The sequence below is a fragment of the Nilaparvata lugens genome, chromosome 12, assembly GCF_014356525.2.
Source record: "Nilaparvata lugens isolate BPH chromosome 12, ASM1435652v1, whole genome shotgun sequence".
In the NCBI taxonomy this organism is placed as follows: domain Eukaryota; kingdom Metazoa; phylum Arthropoda; class Insecta; order Hemiptera; family Delphacidae; genus Nilaparvata; species Nilaparvata lugens.
Window position 1 is genome coordinate 28,460,549 of NC_052515.1, and position 17,981 is coordinate 28,478,529.

Genomic DNA, 17,981 nt, shown 5'->3' on the forward strand with positions numbered 1-17,981 from the left:
ATTACTGAGAAAATAATACCTTCAATCGTTAAAAACTAATAGTGGTATACATAGAGTATAAAGTGATTTTTCGAGTAAGAAACTATGGAAAGAGCAATAGGAACACTCACACTGAACGCGTGCACTTGCTGGTTGCGTTCAGTGTGAGCAGCTACCGTAAATACAAGTCACAACGTGTTTCAACTTTCAATGCCATCCAGATTTTGTTTTTCGGCTCATGCATGATCTGACGTGCACTAGCACATATACACTTCAATGTGGTCACACCCTTACTCACAAGTGACGATAACTTCACGGAATCCTCATTTCTCGAACCTCATCATACTAGTAGTTCTGTGAACAGTAGACCTCGCGCTCAGTAAATTACATTGACCTGTTGTTATGTTTTCTCAAAAAAAATATATAATTTATCAATTTAAAATGTCTAGAAAAATCCTAAATAAACATAGAGCTTTCTGTCCTCTCGTTTCCTCTCGAGAGCTTAATTTAGTCCTGGACTCTGTAAGTCCAGAACTTATAGATCCCGAGCTCGGAAACCGGCCCATAGCATTCCTGAGGACAAATTAAGTGAATGGGTGGTAGTGTACCTGAGGACACTCTCCGGGCAGCGCCTGTGTGAGGAGCCAGTAGAGATGGTGTGCGACCCGAGGTGATGTGAGAGCGCGCTGCAGCAGGAAGTGGGCCAGCGAGCTGGTCTCGTAGGTCTCATGCTTGAGTGCCTGCACCAGCTGCGGCAAGTAGTCGCATAGCTCATCACTGCTCAGCTCCCGCACCCACCACACTGCCACTCGGCGCACTTCGCTGTCCGGGAAACTGCAATCAACCAATTACATATTGAAGTATTTTAATAGGGCTACTTTTTAATAGTTATAGAAATAACGAGTACCATAGAGGAAATATAACATAAGAAGATATCCCATGGCATAGGGCGTTGAAGTTCCAAATTTCACTGTTAACTCAAGCAGATAGTCATAGCAGTTCTTGAAAAATGGCAGAGGCTCAACCTAGTTTGTCCTCCATGGTCATGATTATAGTTTTTTGTACAATAAATTATAGACTAAATAAATTAATTGTAATTTGTAATTTTGTTTTCAATTGGATGTCACAGGGGTCGTTTCTGCTGTCGGTGTGGCCTCCCGCCGCTGACAAAAGACTCGGTCCCACCCCTGTTCCCGGGACACACCCCCATGGAGACCTTCATCCCGTATTAGGTATGCTATGCTGTGCTATTCATCCTCATCCAATAATTCATATTTTTGTCTATTATTACTGTTTTCTTGGGGTGAGAGTGTAAAAACGGCACAGTATGAGAAACTTTTTTTCATTTCATTTCATATTTCATCCCACTGACCACCTATGAAAGGGGTATAAGGATTTGTCAATTATAATCCAAGTCGTCAATCTTTGCATTCCATAATACATAAATAATTCCTCACTGGAATAAGGACAAACCTGCAACCTTAATTCTAAACTTTTCACCTGTAAGAGCCTTAACGCGTGTTGGCAATGAATTATAAAGCCGAATTCCTGCACTCTTTACCCCCCTCTCATACATACCAGTTCGATGAATGTCGTCTCTGAGGTTTTGTCTATATCTGGTATTGTATGAGTGGAACAACTCTCCTGTATTGAACCTATGTTTTTATTCTTATCAATAAAACAAAGAGCCTCCAAAATATATACACCTGGTAGTGGGAGAATCTTCAACTCTTTGAAACAATCTCTACAACTTGCTCTAATAGATTCACCCACCATCAATCTAACTGCCCACTTTTGTAGTAACTGCCGCTGTAGTAGACTACCATAGCTTCACGAAAAATAACTACTGGGACTATCGGCTCAAGTTAACAGTGAAATTTGGAACATAAACGCTCTAAACCATGGGATATCTTCTTATATATTTTTTTTTCATTTCTCTATGGTTATTATCCTTTCAAGACCGCTGGAACTCGGAACGCCTGAGCGCCCTCTGTGTACACAGACTCTAAGGGCCGGTTTCCGAGCTCGGGATTTAGCTAAGTTCTAGACTTTAACTGGCTTTAAACTCTGGAGTCAGAAAATTGGCTTTCCGAGTCAGAGCGTTAACGAAGTTGAGGACTTAAATAGACACTGGAGTTTAGTGATCATGTTAGAGCCTGGAGTTTATAATTTCGCTTTCTGAGTGAAGGTCTTATAAAGGATATAAATTAGATTCTCGTCTCTTTCCGAGTCAGGGATTTATCAAAAATCGTTAAGTCCAGGACTTAAAACAGCGTGATTTTAAACCCTCGACTGGGGTAGGGTTTAAATTCAATTTCTAGACTTAACTGAGCAAACATAATTCAGTTATTGTTTTGGAATAGATAAAAAGCCAAATAGATATCATGGAATACCTAAATTATTTGGATTAGTCCATCTAAATTCATAATTTATAGTTTGCAAGTTCATTTTGGAATAAAATTGTATCAGAAATATGCGTAAAAAACTAACCTCATTTTACGACTGTGACATAACCTAAAAATGTTCAAGCAAAATAATACAAGGATTAGCTTAGAATTTGTATTCCAATCTGAATGTTATTATTCAAAGTCATATTCAACATATTAATAATAATAACAATAATAAATTATTACTCCAGTTTTTTTTTTTCAAAACATATACGTTTTCAAACTCAATAGCTTAATTGAATTTTTATTCCAAAATCACTGGTTAGGATCAATGATCAATAATAGCATAACGTAAAATGAAATGTTTATTCATTCACTTTCAAAGGTTTTGCTTTGAATAGGCCTACAAAGAAATCGAAACGTATTTTTACAATATAGTTTGGAGAGCATGCTCATTTGAATTGTCCCGCTGTAATCAGCTGTTTCCGTTTTGCTATAATGCCAACAATACAACAGCAAAATATTGTGAATTTCCCTCACGTTTCCTGCGTTAAAGTCCTGGACTCAAATAAGTCGAGAACTTGATAGACTTCGGAGTTAAGAAGATAAAATCGTGACTCAGAAAGTCAATTTAGACCCGAGTGCTTATTTTGGTCCTGGACTCTATAAGTCCAGAACTTATAGATCCCGAGCTCGGAAACCGGCCCTAAATGTTTATCCATCACTCCAAGAATGGTAACCTGTAATCACCAAACATCAAATCAGAGTTTTTGTGCTATTGAAAAAATGAAATGAATACTACTAGATTATTGAATTTGATAGGTTTCTTGTTCCGTATTGTGGGAGAAATTGAAAGTGGACCAATCACACGAGAGTATTCATGCTGGAACAAGAATTTTTTTAAAAATAATATAACAATAACAGTGGTTTCATCCACGTAAATAATAATAATAATAATAATAATAATAATAATAATAATAATAATAATAATAATAATAATAATAATAATAATAATAATAATAATAATAATAATAATAATAATAATAATAATAAGCCCTCTTCTATTCTGCATTTCACTGCTGCCATTGTCTGCTGCCCTGAAGAAAACAAAGGGCTATTGCTGTGGCACACCAGGAAACAGGATCCATAGAGTGAGCCACCTTTTCTATATGGATGACTTGAAGATTTATGCAGCTAGCAAATCTGACCTCCAGTTGGCTGTAGGTGTGGTGCAGCGATATTCAAATGATATTGGCATGTCTTTCGGGTTGGACAAGTGTGCAGTAACACATCTCCTGAAAGGAAGGTTACAGGGCCTGGTGCGGGAAATGGAGCTTATTGATGGAAGCATAATAAGAGCCCTGAGAGCTGGAGAGTCATACCAGTATCTGGGATTTGATCAGAATCAAGCTCAGGATGCTGTAAAAATAAAGATGGCTCTCTGCAGTGAGTATAAGAGGAGACTCAGGAGGCTCTGGTCATCGGAGTTATCTGGTAAGAATAAAGTTGAAGCCACCAACATGCTCGCTGTGCCGGTTCTCACCTACTCTTTTGGAGTGGTTAAGTGGAATCGGAATGAGCTCCAGGACCTGGACAGGGAAACCCGAAAAAGGATGCACATGGAGAGAAGTTTACATCCCCGCTCTTCTGTTGCCCGAATATACCTGCCAAGGCTTGAAGGGGGCAGAGGTCTACTTGGTTTGGAGAATCTGCACAACAGGGTGGTCTTACAGTTTGCCTGCAGCATACAAAGATGCTCTGATCCCCTTATGCAGCTGGTTCATGACCATGAAGTTGCAGGGGTTGGGGCCTTCCTATATAAGGCAGCACAGCATGGGGCAGATACCCTTGGTCTCGATTTTCGCACTGATCGGGAGGAGGAGCATGAGCCTAATCAGATCAGGGCTAGAATAAAGACTGCTGAGTCCAGACTCCTGTTGCAGCAACATAAGGACAAGTCCTTGCATGGTGTTTTCTACAGGCATGTTGAGGAGCAAGGCTTGTCCAAGCCACTGACTTTTGCTTTTCTGAAGTCAGCAGCCCTGAGATCTGAGACTGAGGGTTTCATACTGGCATGTCAAAATGGTGTCATCAACACATTGTCATACCGCAGCAGAGTAATGCACATGGATGTTCCTGATATCAGTTGCAGGGTGTGTCATAGAGCACCAGAGACGATCATGCACATCCTGTCTTCTTGTTCTGTGCATGCAACTGCAGGCTACATCCATCGACATAATGCTGCTCTGCGAGTTCTCTATTACCATCTTAGACACTCATATGGTATCGACAAAACACCAGTGCTGCCTTATGCCCCAGGGGAGATTGAATCTGTTGTGGGGAATGAGAGGTGCCGAATTTATTGGAATTACTCATTCTCTACCACCAGGCTTTTAAGAGCCACAAAGCCTGATGTTGTCCTCCTTGACATCACTTCGAAGACAATGTATGTCATTGAGTTTTCAGCACCAGCTGAGGGTAACATTGTCACCAAAGAGGAGGAAAAACAGACGAAATATCATGACCTACTAATGGAGCTGCGCAGGCTAAACCCAGGCTACTCTGTGAGAATGGTGGTGTTGATTGTAGGTGTACTGGGAGGCATGAGACCTTCATTTTTGGCCAACCTTAGAACGATTCCAGCCTGTGAGAGACCTGCTGCTGTGCTTGCAGGTCGGATGCAGAAGGCTGTCATTCTTGGTCATTACGTCTACTCAGAGCAAACGATTTAATGGTAACGGACCCAGTATGATTGTTTACCACATGGACATGTGGAGCACTCACTCTGGAAAAATCGCTTGTCACTCTTCCTTGGGGGTCGGAGCCCAGGGAAAGGGTGGTCAAGCAAAACCTCAAACATAATAATAATAATAATAATAATAATAATAATAATAATAATAATAATATCGAGTGATATGGCTGGCTCAGGTCTGGTGTCAAGAGTTTTGAATTGATACCTGATCAATTTCAGAGCTTCTGACGACTTAACGACTGCTATTAGGCAGCCGGGACCGACAGTTTAACGTGTCCATCCGATACACTTATCAGGTATCTAGCTGTCCTACTAAATCAAAGCTTATAAAATTCAGAATTCACTCACTGCACACGATTTCTGAGAAACTACTCCATATAACAAAACTTAGAATGTAAATCCATTAATTCAAAATGTATTAATTCAATCCATTCAAACTCATGTCAATGTAGTTTCATTATAGGTCCTATGATTATGGTTATTTAAAAAACCATATAATAATATTATTTTTCAACTGACCATGGTAATAACAGTTGCAAGGCAGACACAGGATCTAGTGGAGTCCAGGAGTGGAGCAGTGAATATAGATCGGCGAGGCAGGCATAGTCCCAGCTGTGAGCGGCTAGAAACACCTTGGGTAAGGCCTGAGGTTTGCCCAGCAAATAATGACGCTTCTCCCACAGTACCTCCCTGTCTTCAACTTGTGGCCTGCGTGAAAACACAATTCCATTTAATAATAATTATTATTAGAAACAATCACAACTAGATTTTGGGTTCAAAATTTTAGATTATGAGAATTTCCAAAAATTCTGTCATATGTTTTATTTTACTTACAATAGTCATAAGTTCTTGTAAATATTTCTCCATTGTTTGTAAACATGTTTTTGAGGATTTTTTTTTTCATTTCATTATTTCACAAGTTCCGAATATACCGTACTTTCATAATCTGCTTGGTATGTTACAGAGAATCAATGATAATATTTTAATCTGCAGAATGAGGCACTAAAGTGAGGTATAATTATAAAACCAGCACCTGATTAACTTTGGTTTGAATCTTACTACAACTGAACCGTGTATGTGCGGTAGTTGTGAAAATACTCTTCAATTTCCATTGAATAACAAATTTTTGGTCGTTTGCCTTGGAAATAGTTTTGATTTCCTGTATTCTATTCATTGTCTAAAAATTGCTCAAAATTTCCTAGTTTCATTCAAAATTTAGACTTTTTGAATATTTACTGTTCTAGATTTTGTAAATTTTAGACTTTAATAATATCTGTTTGATTCAAAAGATGCTCTGAGCTTTGAACAGTGTGAATTTCTTTTTGAAAAGTGAAAGTGATATAACCAACATTTTTTTATACGGACCGTGTAGTATAAATTGGAAATTGGACAATATGGGCATGAGCCTTTTATGGCTTTCCTCATGTCAAGTATTTGTACAAAATGTGATGAATAAATCGAATAAATTATCATCAAGTCGATGGAACCACAATCCCAATCGAATTCAATCAATTACTACTCCAAAATTTATCAGTTAATACTATGAGAATTATTATTTTTTAATACTGACCAAGAGAAAGTGTCCTGAGCAACAATGTCATTCAACTGTTGCTGCGTATTGTGATCCAAACTGTCGAAATCGTGATCATTGAAACCCGATGCTATTTCCATGTCGCTGTTGATAGGAGGAAACATGATACGGCCACCGTAATCAGGTAGTTCCACGCCTGGAAAACAGAAATTTCAATAACGATTGAAAGAAATTACAAGTTGTTGATCCAGAATTATACATCTTGGAAATATGTGATCAATCATGTAATTTTATTTTTAATCTCATAATATTTGAATCATTGTCAAAAAACACAAAATCATACAAATTTCACTTTGAAATTTAAGCTTTTAAATGTTCCGCTTGTAAGACTTGTGGGTACTGTAGAATATGATTTGCATGCTATTAAGGCCCAAATGCAACATCTTCGCATGAACGTAGATGGTGCGTATGGGCATAAAAGTCAAGACATGCAACAGCAACAAAGGTGAAGTGTATCAGAGGAGGTAATACAGAGTGGTGGTTAGAATAATGCATGTATTCAAATGTGTCCGAGCAATGGCCCATATGAATAAAACCAGAGCAAATGCTCATGAGCAAGAGCATAGAGCATAAGGTTTTGCTCATGAGCAAAAGGTAGAAGCAAAAGCATTTGCTCATTTTTATATGAATAAGCTTTACCTTATGCTCCTGAACTCTGGAGCAAATGCTCACGTATTTTTAAGATTTTTCATCAGCTGATTCGCTTTCGTAGCCTTAATTTGTTTTTATAGCTCACGGAAGCGCTAAATATGCAAGTAGGGGGCACCGCTTGTGTTTGCGTCGTCTGCTCTGTTTTCTATTTATGAATAGAGTTTAGAATTTTGAAATAATAGCGTGAAAAAATGTCATCTCTATAATAATCTTCAGCATATTCTTATAATATCAATAGCCTTCTTCTAATCGTCTACACTCTCATCTTCTTAAATGCCTATTTCCTATTTTGTGATGGCTATCTTTATATCAGGTACCTATCTTTTGTATTTATTCTTTTGTAGGGATAATGGTGATATATATCATGGTTGAATTAAAAAGAGTTTTATAGTTCTCAACTATTGGTTGATATCGTGTCTGGTATATAGTTTCCTCATACTCATACGAATTAGTTGAGCCATTTTACTATGAGCAAAAGGTGATAAGCTGCTCTAGACTAGACTCACTTTTTTGAAGCATTTGCTTCAAAAGTTGAGCAAATGCTCTAGTTTATTCATACGATTTTGAGCAGAAGCTTTTACTTTTGAGCAAATGCTCAAACTATTTTTTTGATGAGCATGAGCAAAAGGCTTTGCTCACGTTTATTCATAGAAAATGAAGCAAATGCTCCTTATTTTAGAAGTATAAGCAAATGCTCAACTTTATTCATATGGCCCAATGTGTGAGCGACGAAGGTAGTGTAGAAGGTAGACGGAATCATGAAGAAATATTATTATACATTCATTATCTATATACTCTCAGCTACCTTCTCTGTCTCTGATGCACTCTTCCTTCGACGCTCCACTATGATTTGACCCTATGACCCGTTCTAGGACACTTATCGAATGAAATGGACCATTTAACCCATAGATTTAATGGTAGATTAAGGCATGTGCTTTTAACCCATAGATTTAATGGCGACGAAGGTAGTGTAGAAGGTAGACGGAATCATGGAGAAATATTATTATACATTCATTATCTATATACTCTCAGCTACCTTCTGTCTCTGATGCACTCTACCTTCGACGCTCCACTATGTTTTGACCCTACGACCCGTTCTAGGACACTTACCGAATGAAATGGACCATTAAACCCATAGATTTAATGGTACATTAACAAAATTATATTCAATAATTAACTTAGTAACAGGAAATTGGTCTTGAGAGGAAAAATAAGAATTATTGAATGAAAATGAATAGGAAGGCACAGCATACCTAATACGGGATGAATGTCTCCATGGGGGTGCGTCCCGGGAACAGGGGCGGGACCCAGTCTCTTGTCAGCGGCGGGAGGCCACACCGACAGCAGGAATGAACCCTGTGTCATCCAACTGAAAGCAACATTACAAATTACAATCAACTTATTTATTCATTTATTGTGCAAAACACTATAATCATAATACAATTATGGCTAATAATAGAATTATAATAATTATAATTAGTTATATTAATTATAATAATATTAATTAAATGATTATTATTTATTTTATTCACATGCTAATAGTTAATATATGTTTTTTGATATTATTATTAATGATATTATAATTGATGTATAGTATAATATTACTATCCTATAGTTTATGGTTTTTTTTCATTTCCATTTTCCATCCCACTGACCACCTATGAAAGGAGTATACGGATTAATTTGTCAATTAGATTCTAAGTCGTCAATCTTTTCATAATGCAAAAAAATTCCTCACTGGAATAAGGACAAACCTGCAACACCTCCTCCCTCACTTTAATTCTAAACTTCTCAGCTGCGAGAGCCTTAACGCGTGTTGGCAATGAATTATAGCTGGACTCCTGCACTCTTTACCCCCCTCTCATGCATACTAGTTCGATGAATGTCATCTCTGAGGTTTTGTCTATATCTGGTATTGTATGAGTGGAACAACTCTCCTGTATTGAACATATCTTTATTCTTATCAATAAAATAAAGAGCCTCAAAAATATATACACCTGGTAGTGTGAGAATCTCAAACTCTTTGAAATAATCTCTACAACTTGCTCTAATAGATTCATCCACCATCACTCTGTACTTGCACAAGATGAATTGTTCGTGTTATCATTTGCGGAAATAAATGCGAATAAATAAATTATTACTTGTACAGTAATATAATTATAGGATTAATATTTATTCATTTTAAATGTATGATAGGATAGGAATAAGCAGAATGTTAGAATGATGACTGACCCATCATAGTTGAAGAACTGTATGGCGGCCCAACCCAACTCGACCTGAGTGACGTTGGGGGCCTGACCTTCGCCGGGCTCATTGGAGGTGGAGGGCGTGTCCACCGATCGGCCATAGATCACCAGCACAAGTCTGCATTCGCGAGGAATCACGCACACGTTCACGCCTTCAAAGTTCAACCTGCAAACAACACAAACATAGATATTGATGTTCACTTTCTTATTTAGGGATACTTATGTGTACAGGAAAATTAAAAATCTTTCAACATTCATTTTAATTTTCACGCATGTTTGGAACTTTCAATTCACTTTTAAAGGGTGAATGAACAAAATAAACAGTAAAGTGAGGTCACATTTTAAGTTTACTTCGGTTTTAGGTATACCAGTTCTGTGTTGTAGGTTGTGAGTTGACAATGGAAGTTTATTATTCTACAACTTAAAACTTACTACTTCTTTTATAATCTAAGTAATGAATGAATGAATGAATTTTATTTGCCAAAAACAAAATACAAAAAAGCTTTACAAAAAATAAATATAAGTATATGCTACTGCACTTAAACCAAGATACATACATTTATTTAATTAGATATAATAACGAAATGATATCCTTCACATTACAAACAATAGTTATAAAATGAAGATTCAATTTATGATCACATGCATAAGTACAGTAGTGAGGCAAAAACACCGGCAAAAGGAAGATTCCTTGTGCGCCAGTGTGAGTCGTAAATCAGCTTAATCAGGGATGTAATATATAAACTTGAATCTAGCGTATGAAGTGTTCGAAAATATAATTTATAATATGAAGTTGATTATTGTATAAAAGTCAACGATTGGAAATAATTCAAGTTTAGCCATTACTCTATGGCTCTTTTTCTGTGTTTATTATTTCGGAAATTATTAAGTGGAAATTCACTTTCTAGTATATTTATGAATTTACTGCTAATGTAGTAAAGTTGCCTTCTAAGAAGAGCTGAGTTGGTGTTATATATTTCATATTTTCTTATTGTATTAGGTCTAAGATTATAATTTATGTCATTGGCTAGAGGGAAATTATGCTCGTATTTAAAACTGTAATTTGTTGTGCAACCAAGATATAACTGTCGTATAGTTTTAACATCAAATTCACTGAACAAAATCTTACTATCATAAGTTCTAGGTTTCTTTAAAATTGTCTTTATGATGAATTTTTGTATTAGAAAAAGGTTTTTAATATCGGTATCGAAAGTATAATAAAAAAACTTATTCTAAATAACCGCACAGCACTGGATTCTAGTAGAAACTGGAAGCAGTATTGACTGGTGTCGCCATAACAGGTGTCACATTTCATCACCATTTCAGTGACATCATTGAAAGTGACCATTGTCACAGTGACCATTTCACTGGAGACTAGTAGAAACTGGAAACAGTGTTGAATGTTCTACTGAATGTGACACATGGTGTCGCCATAACAGGTGTCACATTTCATCACCATTTCAGTGACATACTGCATGTGACACATGGTGTCACCATAACAGGTGTCACATTTCATCACCATTTCAGTGACATCATTGAAAGTGACCATTGTCACAGTGACCATTTCACTGGAGACTAGTAGAAACTGGAAACAGTGTTGAATGTTCTACTGAATGTGACACATGGTGTCGCCATAACAGGTGTCACATTTCATCACCATTTCAGTGACATACTGCATGTGACACATGGTGTCACCATAACAGGTGTCACATTTCATCACCATTTCAGTGACATCAATGAAAGTGACCATTGTCACAGTGACCATTTCATGGAGACTAGTAGAAACTGGAAACAGTGTTGAATGTTCTACTGAATGTGACACATGGTGTCGCCATAACAGGTGTCACATTTCATCACCATTTCAGTGACATACTGCATGTGACACATGGTGTCACCATAACAGGTGTCACATTTCATCACCATTTCAGTGACATCATTGAAAGTGACCATTGTCACAGTGACCATTTCACTGGAGACTAGTAGAAACTGGAAACAGTGTTGAATGTTCTACTGAATGTGACACATGGTGTCGCCATAACAGGTGTCACATTTCATCACCATTTCAGTGACATACTGCATGTGACACATGGTGTCACCATAACAGGTGTCACATTTCATCACCATTTCAGTGACATCATTGAAAGTGACCATTGTCACAGTGACCATTTCACTGGAGACCAGTAGAAACTGGAAACAGTGTTGAATGTTCTACTGAATGTGACACATGGTGTCACCATAACAGGTGTCACATTTCATCACCATTTCAGTGACATACTGCATGTGACACATGGTGTCACCATAACAGGTGTCACATTTCATCACAATTTCAGTGACATCATTGAAAGTGGCCATTGTCACAGTGACCATTTCACTGGAGACCAGTAGAAACTGGAAACAGTGTTGAATGTTCTACTGAATGTGACACATGGTGTCACCATAACAGGTGTCACATTTCATCACCATTTCAGTGACATCATTGAAAGTGACACATGGTGTCACCATAACAGGTGTCACATTTCATCACCATTTCAGTGACATACTGAAGGTGACAATTTGTCACTTGAAGTCTCTGACAGGCAACGATCAGTGCACTTTTCAGTGATTGTACGGTCACTGCTACTGTCGCGGTACTCATATGTGGGAATTATTCAGCTTTATACACGAGTCATTTTAAATTATTGAAAGCAATGATTGTTAGCAATATTCAGGTTCATAGAGACCGCGCGAGTGGACAAGTAACCAAATAAATGAGTGAATGAGTTTATGAATAAATGAATGGGAGAGTGATTGAATGTTGAATTATGAAATCAATGATTGACTGTCAGTTTGGCTGCGAAACCACACGTTAATCAAACACCTCCAAATCGTTACCTGCTGTATACTGTAATGAATGAATGAATGGATGAACGTATAAACGAATGAATAACTGAATGAGTGAATGAATGAATGGATGAACGTAGGAACGAATGAATGGATGAACGTAGGAACGAATGAATGAATGAATGAATAACTGAATAGGTGAATGAATAATTGAATGAGTGAATGAATGAATAACTGAATCAGTGAATGAATGAATAACTGAATCAGTGAATGAATGAATAACTGAAGTAGCTTAGATTAGACAGTTCAAGGAAGAATTTTTGCGCAATCCGCGAGAAATAAGGAAAAAATTTGCGCAAATCCCCCTCCCCCTCCCCCCTCCCCCTCTGCGCATGCGCAAACTCCCCCTCTCCTCCCCCCTCTCCTCCCCCTTTCCTCCCCCCTCTCCTCCCCCTTTCCTCCCCCCTCTCCTCCCCCTTTCCTCCCCCTCTCCTCCCCCCTCTCCTCCCCCTTTCCTCCCCCCTCTCCTCCCCCCTCTCCCTCTCCTTCTCCCTCTCCTCTCCCTCTCCTTCTCCCTCTCCTCTCCCTCTCCCTCTCCCTCTCCCTCTCCTCTCCTTCTCCCTCTCCCTCTCCCTCTCCCTCACCCCTCTCCCAGTGAGGACGAGGGGGAGGAAGAGAGACAGTGAGGGAAAAAATAATTTCCCTTTTTGGAGGAAAAATTCCCTACTGACAGATTAAAGTGAATCCATATTTCTACTGTCAAATTAAAGTGAATCCATCTTTCTACTGTCAAATTAAAGTGAATCCATCTTTATACTGTCAAATTAAAGTGAATCCATATTTCTACTGTCAAATTAAAGTGAATCCATCTAATGCAAGTGTAGTGAGAGTCAACCTTGTAAGATATGCTCAAATTATTCTCTCAGTCAGATCTTAAGTCAGCATCATGAATCTCTAAGAACCCAATTCAACTTATACTGACAGATTAAATTCCAGTCTAGTATAGATAAGAAACTCTTTTGTAGATGTGCTAAATACTGACAGTGAGAGTCAACCTTGGAAGATATGCTCAAATTATTCTCTCAGTCAGATCTTACTTCAGCATCATGAATCTATAAGAACCCAATTCAACTTATACTGACAGATTAAATTCCAGTCTAGTATAGATAAGAAACTCTTTTGTAGATGTGCTAAAACCCTATTACTCTTTAAGTTTCTCGTTCTAGAGTTAGTTGCAAGGATCTTTAAATGCAAGGATATTACTTTAAATGCAACCCTAAAATCTTTAAATGCAAAGTGAATCCATCTTTATACTGAGTGAATACATCTTTATACTGTCAAATTAAAGTGAATGCTAGATGAGTGAAAAAATAATTTCCCTTTTTCCCTTTTCTACTGACAAATTAAAGTGAATCCATCTTTATACTGTAAAAAGTGATTGGTTTGCTTTCCACCCGACAGTTAAGAAAAATTTCACAAATTTTCTATGTGCTGTACAAACCGCAGGCGTTGCTTTTTAAGTGTGCTCTCCGAGAATATCTATAGTAAATTTAGTACGAACAAGCATTCCAAAAATGGCTATAGATATCCTCAGACCTATATCACTTGGGGTATCAGCTCTATTGATGTCTTAACAGAATGATCTAAGTTGATCTTTTACATTTTTTATCTGCAATGTCATACAAGCATTTCCAAAGTTCATCGGTATTTGTAACAATAGTTGAGAAATCATTTGCACTACAATAATGTAGATGACCTGTATCTAGTATGTTCAATAATTCGAAAATCTCAGATAAAATTGGAAAATGTACATTTTCTGTTTTTGTTAACGGTAAATCATCGCCTTGGAATCCTGTTGAAAATTTAATATTTTTTGCAATAGAATCAAATTCATTGAATGAAATTGACATCAAGAGGCGAGATAATTTTTTGAATTTAGCAAAGCTAAAACACTGCATGACCTCGATTATGTTATGAACAATAATGTGCACTTAGCTGTAACAGAGTTGACTCTGAGGGGGCGTATCTCTTGATAAGCTCAAGCTGTAACAGTTGTGTCTGAGGGGGCGTGCTCACTCAATCAAGTCTACACTGATACTAAACCAAAATGTTCGAGGAAATATCTGAATTAAAAAATTTCACTACAACAATACATCATAACTTCATCTTCAATTTTAATCAATTTATCTACAGACAAATTGTATGGACGGTAATAGCACAAATAGTCTTTTATATCGTTCAAATTAACTGTGCTTAGAAAAATAGCCTTTAATTGTTTCGCCAAACTATAATTTTCACTAGATGATTTCTGAATTGCACTTTCACACTCATCATACCAGTCTATGCAGTTTTTTAACCTCACTTCCAATTCGTTGTCAGCAGCTAACCACTTTGCCGGATCCATCGTTGTCGAGTAGTAAAACTATGTGTAGGCTGGCACTATTATAGAGTAATTAAACGGTCTTTCTTTGTCTGTAGACAGACAACACGTGCGAGCTTTATGCAGTCTCAGTGCATGCGAGCAATAAACACACTGTAATTCCTTTCCGTTGTAGAAGAATCCATAACGTGCAAAGTTTCTTTTCTGAGCATTCGTATACATAGGCGCCAATTTCATACTTTTCATACGAGTATTCTCGCACAAGAAATTATTTGTTTGATACATATTTTTAAACAGCAGAGAATTATAATGTTGGGCAGAGAATAAAGCACACCTTCCATCGGGTCTATACTTATGTATCTTACATGCATCATAACACCACGAAGTGGTGAAAAAGCTGAAATCGGGCTTGAGAAAGTCCTCCGGTATGCATTGTACGTTAGAATGCAATCTTCTCAAAAACTTTGCTTTCTCAGTTCCTTTTGTAAAAATTTTTTCATAACCTGCGAGGTATTCACGGATAATTGTCTCATTCCATTCCAAATCTCCATCGCTCCATTTTATTTTATGATAGTTACGTTCCAGCCATGTTACGTCGTTAAACAATTTTGTAGTCAATTCCATCTTTGGAAATGGTGATTTGAAATGAAATACAACATAATTATTGCTCTCATCGACAATAGCAAGTTCTTTCACAATAATTTGATTACAAGTTTGCTTAAACCAGTGAAGATCAACCGTAGCAATTTTCGTAGGTGTCTGCTTTTGCACTCCTTTCTGTTCCTCTTCACGTTTCTGTTCCTCCACCTCTGGCGCCCCCTCCCCCTCCTCCTCTCCCGACTTCTGGATTGGTGTACTGCTTCTCCTTGGTTCATAATAGAAATTTGTTGATTCAATATCGTAAAGTAGCGACGACTGAGCTTTGTCCAAAATATCAGAATCAAGATCACACTGGATAGAGCGAGTTTGTGGCTTGTCCACCAAAATATCAGAACACAAAGAATAGGACATGATTCCTGTTCAAAGGTAAAACTGATAATGGCTTACATTTGGTGCAGTACACACCTTATATAACCTGCAGTGATGCACTCTATCAACAAATTACTGAACTTCTTTCACCATGCTCGTGAGTGGCGTGTACTCCATCACACGATCGCTAATTAAAACACAATACGCGGAAGTATTTGCAGGTACTGCACTATTAAATTCCATTTCAATACGAACATCTGTCGATGATTTCAAATGACTTGGTTGGTGTGAACAATCTACAACAATCAGCGGTGTTGATTCACAAAACGTTTTAAAATCGATTTCTGTTCGAGTTCGCTATTGATTGAATGATTATAATACGAGGGTGCGAAATCCAGGAACATGCGGTATAAAACCTCCTTCTTACCTAGCAGATTTTCGTATGGATAATACTCACTATTCAAATATACTTTAACATTGTAAATATTACAGCTGTCAAAATTAGATATTGATTTTTTAATTTTATTCTTTCGATCAGTTTGAAATGCAATTATAACATATTTTGGAGTATCAAAATTCGATGTTGTGCGTACTGACCAAGAATGAACAAGTGAATTTTGCAAATTTGGTAATTCACAAATTTCCCAATGGCGGAAACTTAATTTCAGTGGAGTGTCGGCATCGAGCAGTCTCAAAAATTTCAATCGCACATGATCTTCTAAAGTAATGTAGGGCATCCGCCATTGGAGCTTAGTAATTTTTACACTAACCTCTGTACCGGTTGCAGACTCGACGCAATTGAGGTCTGAGGGCGACCTCAATAATACAAGCTCTTGTTTCAAGTTTAAAATTATTCTTTGAAAATCTTCAAAAAATGGAAGGATTAATTTCAACGGCACACAGAAAGTGAATTTATTATCTGTTAGCTCATATCCTGCTCTATCAAAACCAGCTAAATGATATGTGTTTTTATCAGATGCGTTCTTCACAAGAATAGCTTTAATTGTAGAAGTTAAACCAATTAATCTTGATTTGGAAATTTGTTGACCTGCTAATTCGTATCGTATTTCATCAAAAAGGTTGCCCACTATGTTACTGCTTAATTTATAGTCTGCCGCAATGGGCGCACCAGCCGGTTGAGTTGCCTCTCCTGCTACTGTAATCGCAGGCGCTGCTGGTTTTGTACAGCTCACCGTTCCCTCAATTAATATAAATGATTTGCAAGGTAAAGTATAAACATCCAATGAATTTATTCCAATTCGAGCTTCATCAGAGTTTTTTATTTCTTGTCCTGAATAAACTGTATGTGTATGAAACTGGAATTTGGTTATGTCATTATAAAACTGAAGCTCTGTCTCCACATCCAGAATATCACTAATTGCGGCGCCTCCTGACATGTCGCCAATTAACTATAAAACCTAATCTTTCCAAAGTTCTCGCACTTTTAGCTGATAACGCCCTATTGCTTTTACTAGATGTTGACGCTATCGCGACCTTTTCTCTAATGACTTGATTATGCATACATGTACTATGCGTACGCGGGTTGAAAATAAGATATCCCATTACTTTTGTTTTTCACGTATGTGTAGTCTAATTGTAATTGTATCTCCGCGGAAATCAATAAACGATCCGTTCTGGTCTGTTACCTTTACATTAATAGTTTGAATTCGACGTGTATTCAAAGGTACATAAATAATTGGAGAGGGTACTTCATTTATTAAATAACCGCTAGGAACCTTTGGCAAAAATTCGTAGATTATATGTTTTTCTTTTCCATTAAAGTAACTGCCACATGCTAAATTACATTCAACAAGAATACCATCAATGCTCGATATGTTAAATATGTTAAAAATTGGAATAATGCCATTTATTTGCTTGTAAAACTACATTATCAAAACCTAGTATCTTAGCAATCGAATCAGAACGTGTTAAATCAATAGGCTTATCAGAATAAATTTCAATCTTCATAGTATTTGCATTTGCACGTATAATAAGTCTATTCTTCTTCTCATCATAGTTCAATTTATGCTTTATAGACTTTATAATATCCTCAAGCTCATATGCACCGGTATCCAACAAGATTAACTTATCACCATATTTGAAGCTAGAATTTGTTCCTTTGTTTACATTTGCTATACTATTGTAACTACAAAAATTAATCAGACCAATTTCCCATTCACTATTTTTGTCCAATTCTATAATTTCT

At 37.2% G+C, this 17,981-nt stretch overlaps 1 protein-coding gene across 4 annotated transcripts in view; it reads right to left on the reverse strand.

The window, feature by feature from the left end:
* The window catches only part of LOC111061019 (phosphatidylinositol 4-phosphate 3-kinase C2 domain-containing subunit beta), an 83,710-nt gene that overhangs the window by 19,212 nt on the left and 46,517 nt on the right, over window positions 1–17,981 (reverse strand). For all 4 annotated transcript variants that reach the window (XM_039439298.1, XM_039439297.1, XM_039439300.1 and 1 more), the window contains 4 exons: window positions 8,614–8,729; window positions 6,689–6,845; window positions 5,638–5,826; window positions 588–813 (listed from right to left, as the gene is read on the reverse strand). In XM_039439298.1, the coding sequence (XP_039295232.1) occupies window positions 588–813; window positions 5,638–5,826; window positions 6,689–6,845; window positions 8,614–8,729 (688 nt within the window). The remainder of the gene's footprint in view (window positions 1–587; window positions 814–5,637; window positions 5,827–6,688; window positions 6,846–8,613; window positions 8,730–17,981) is intronic.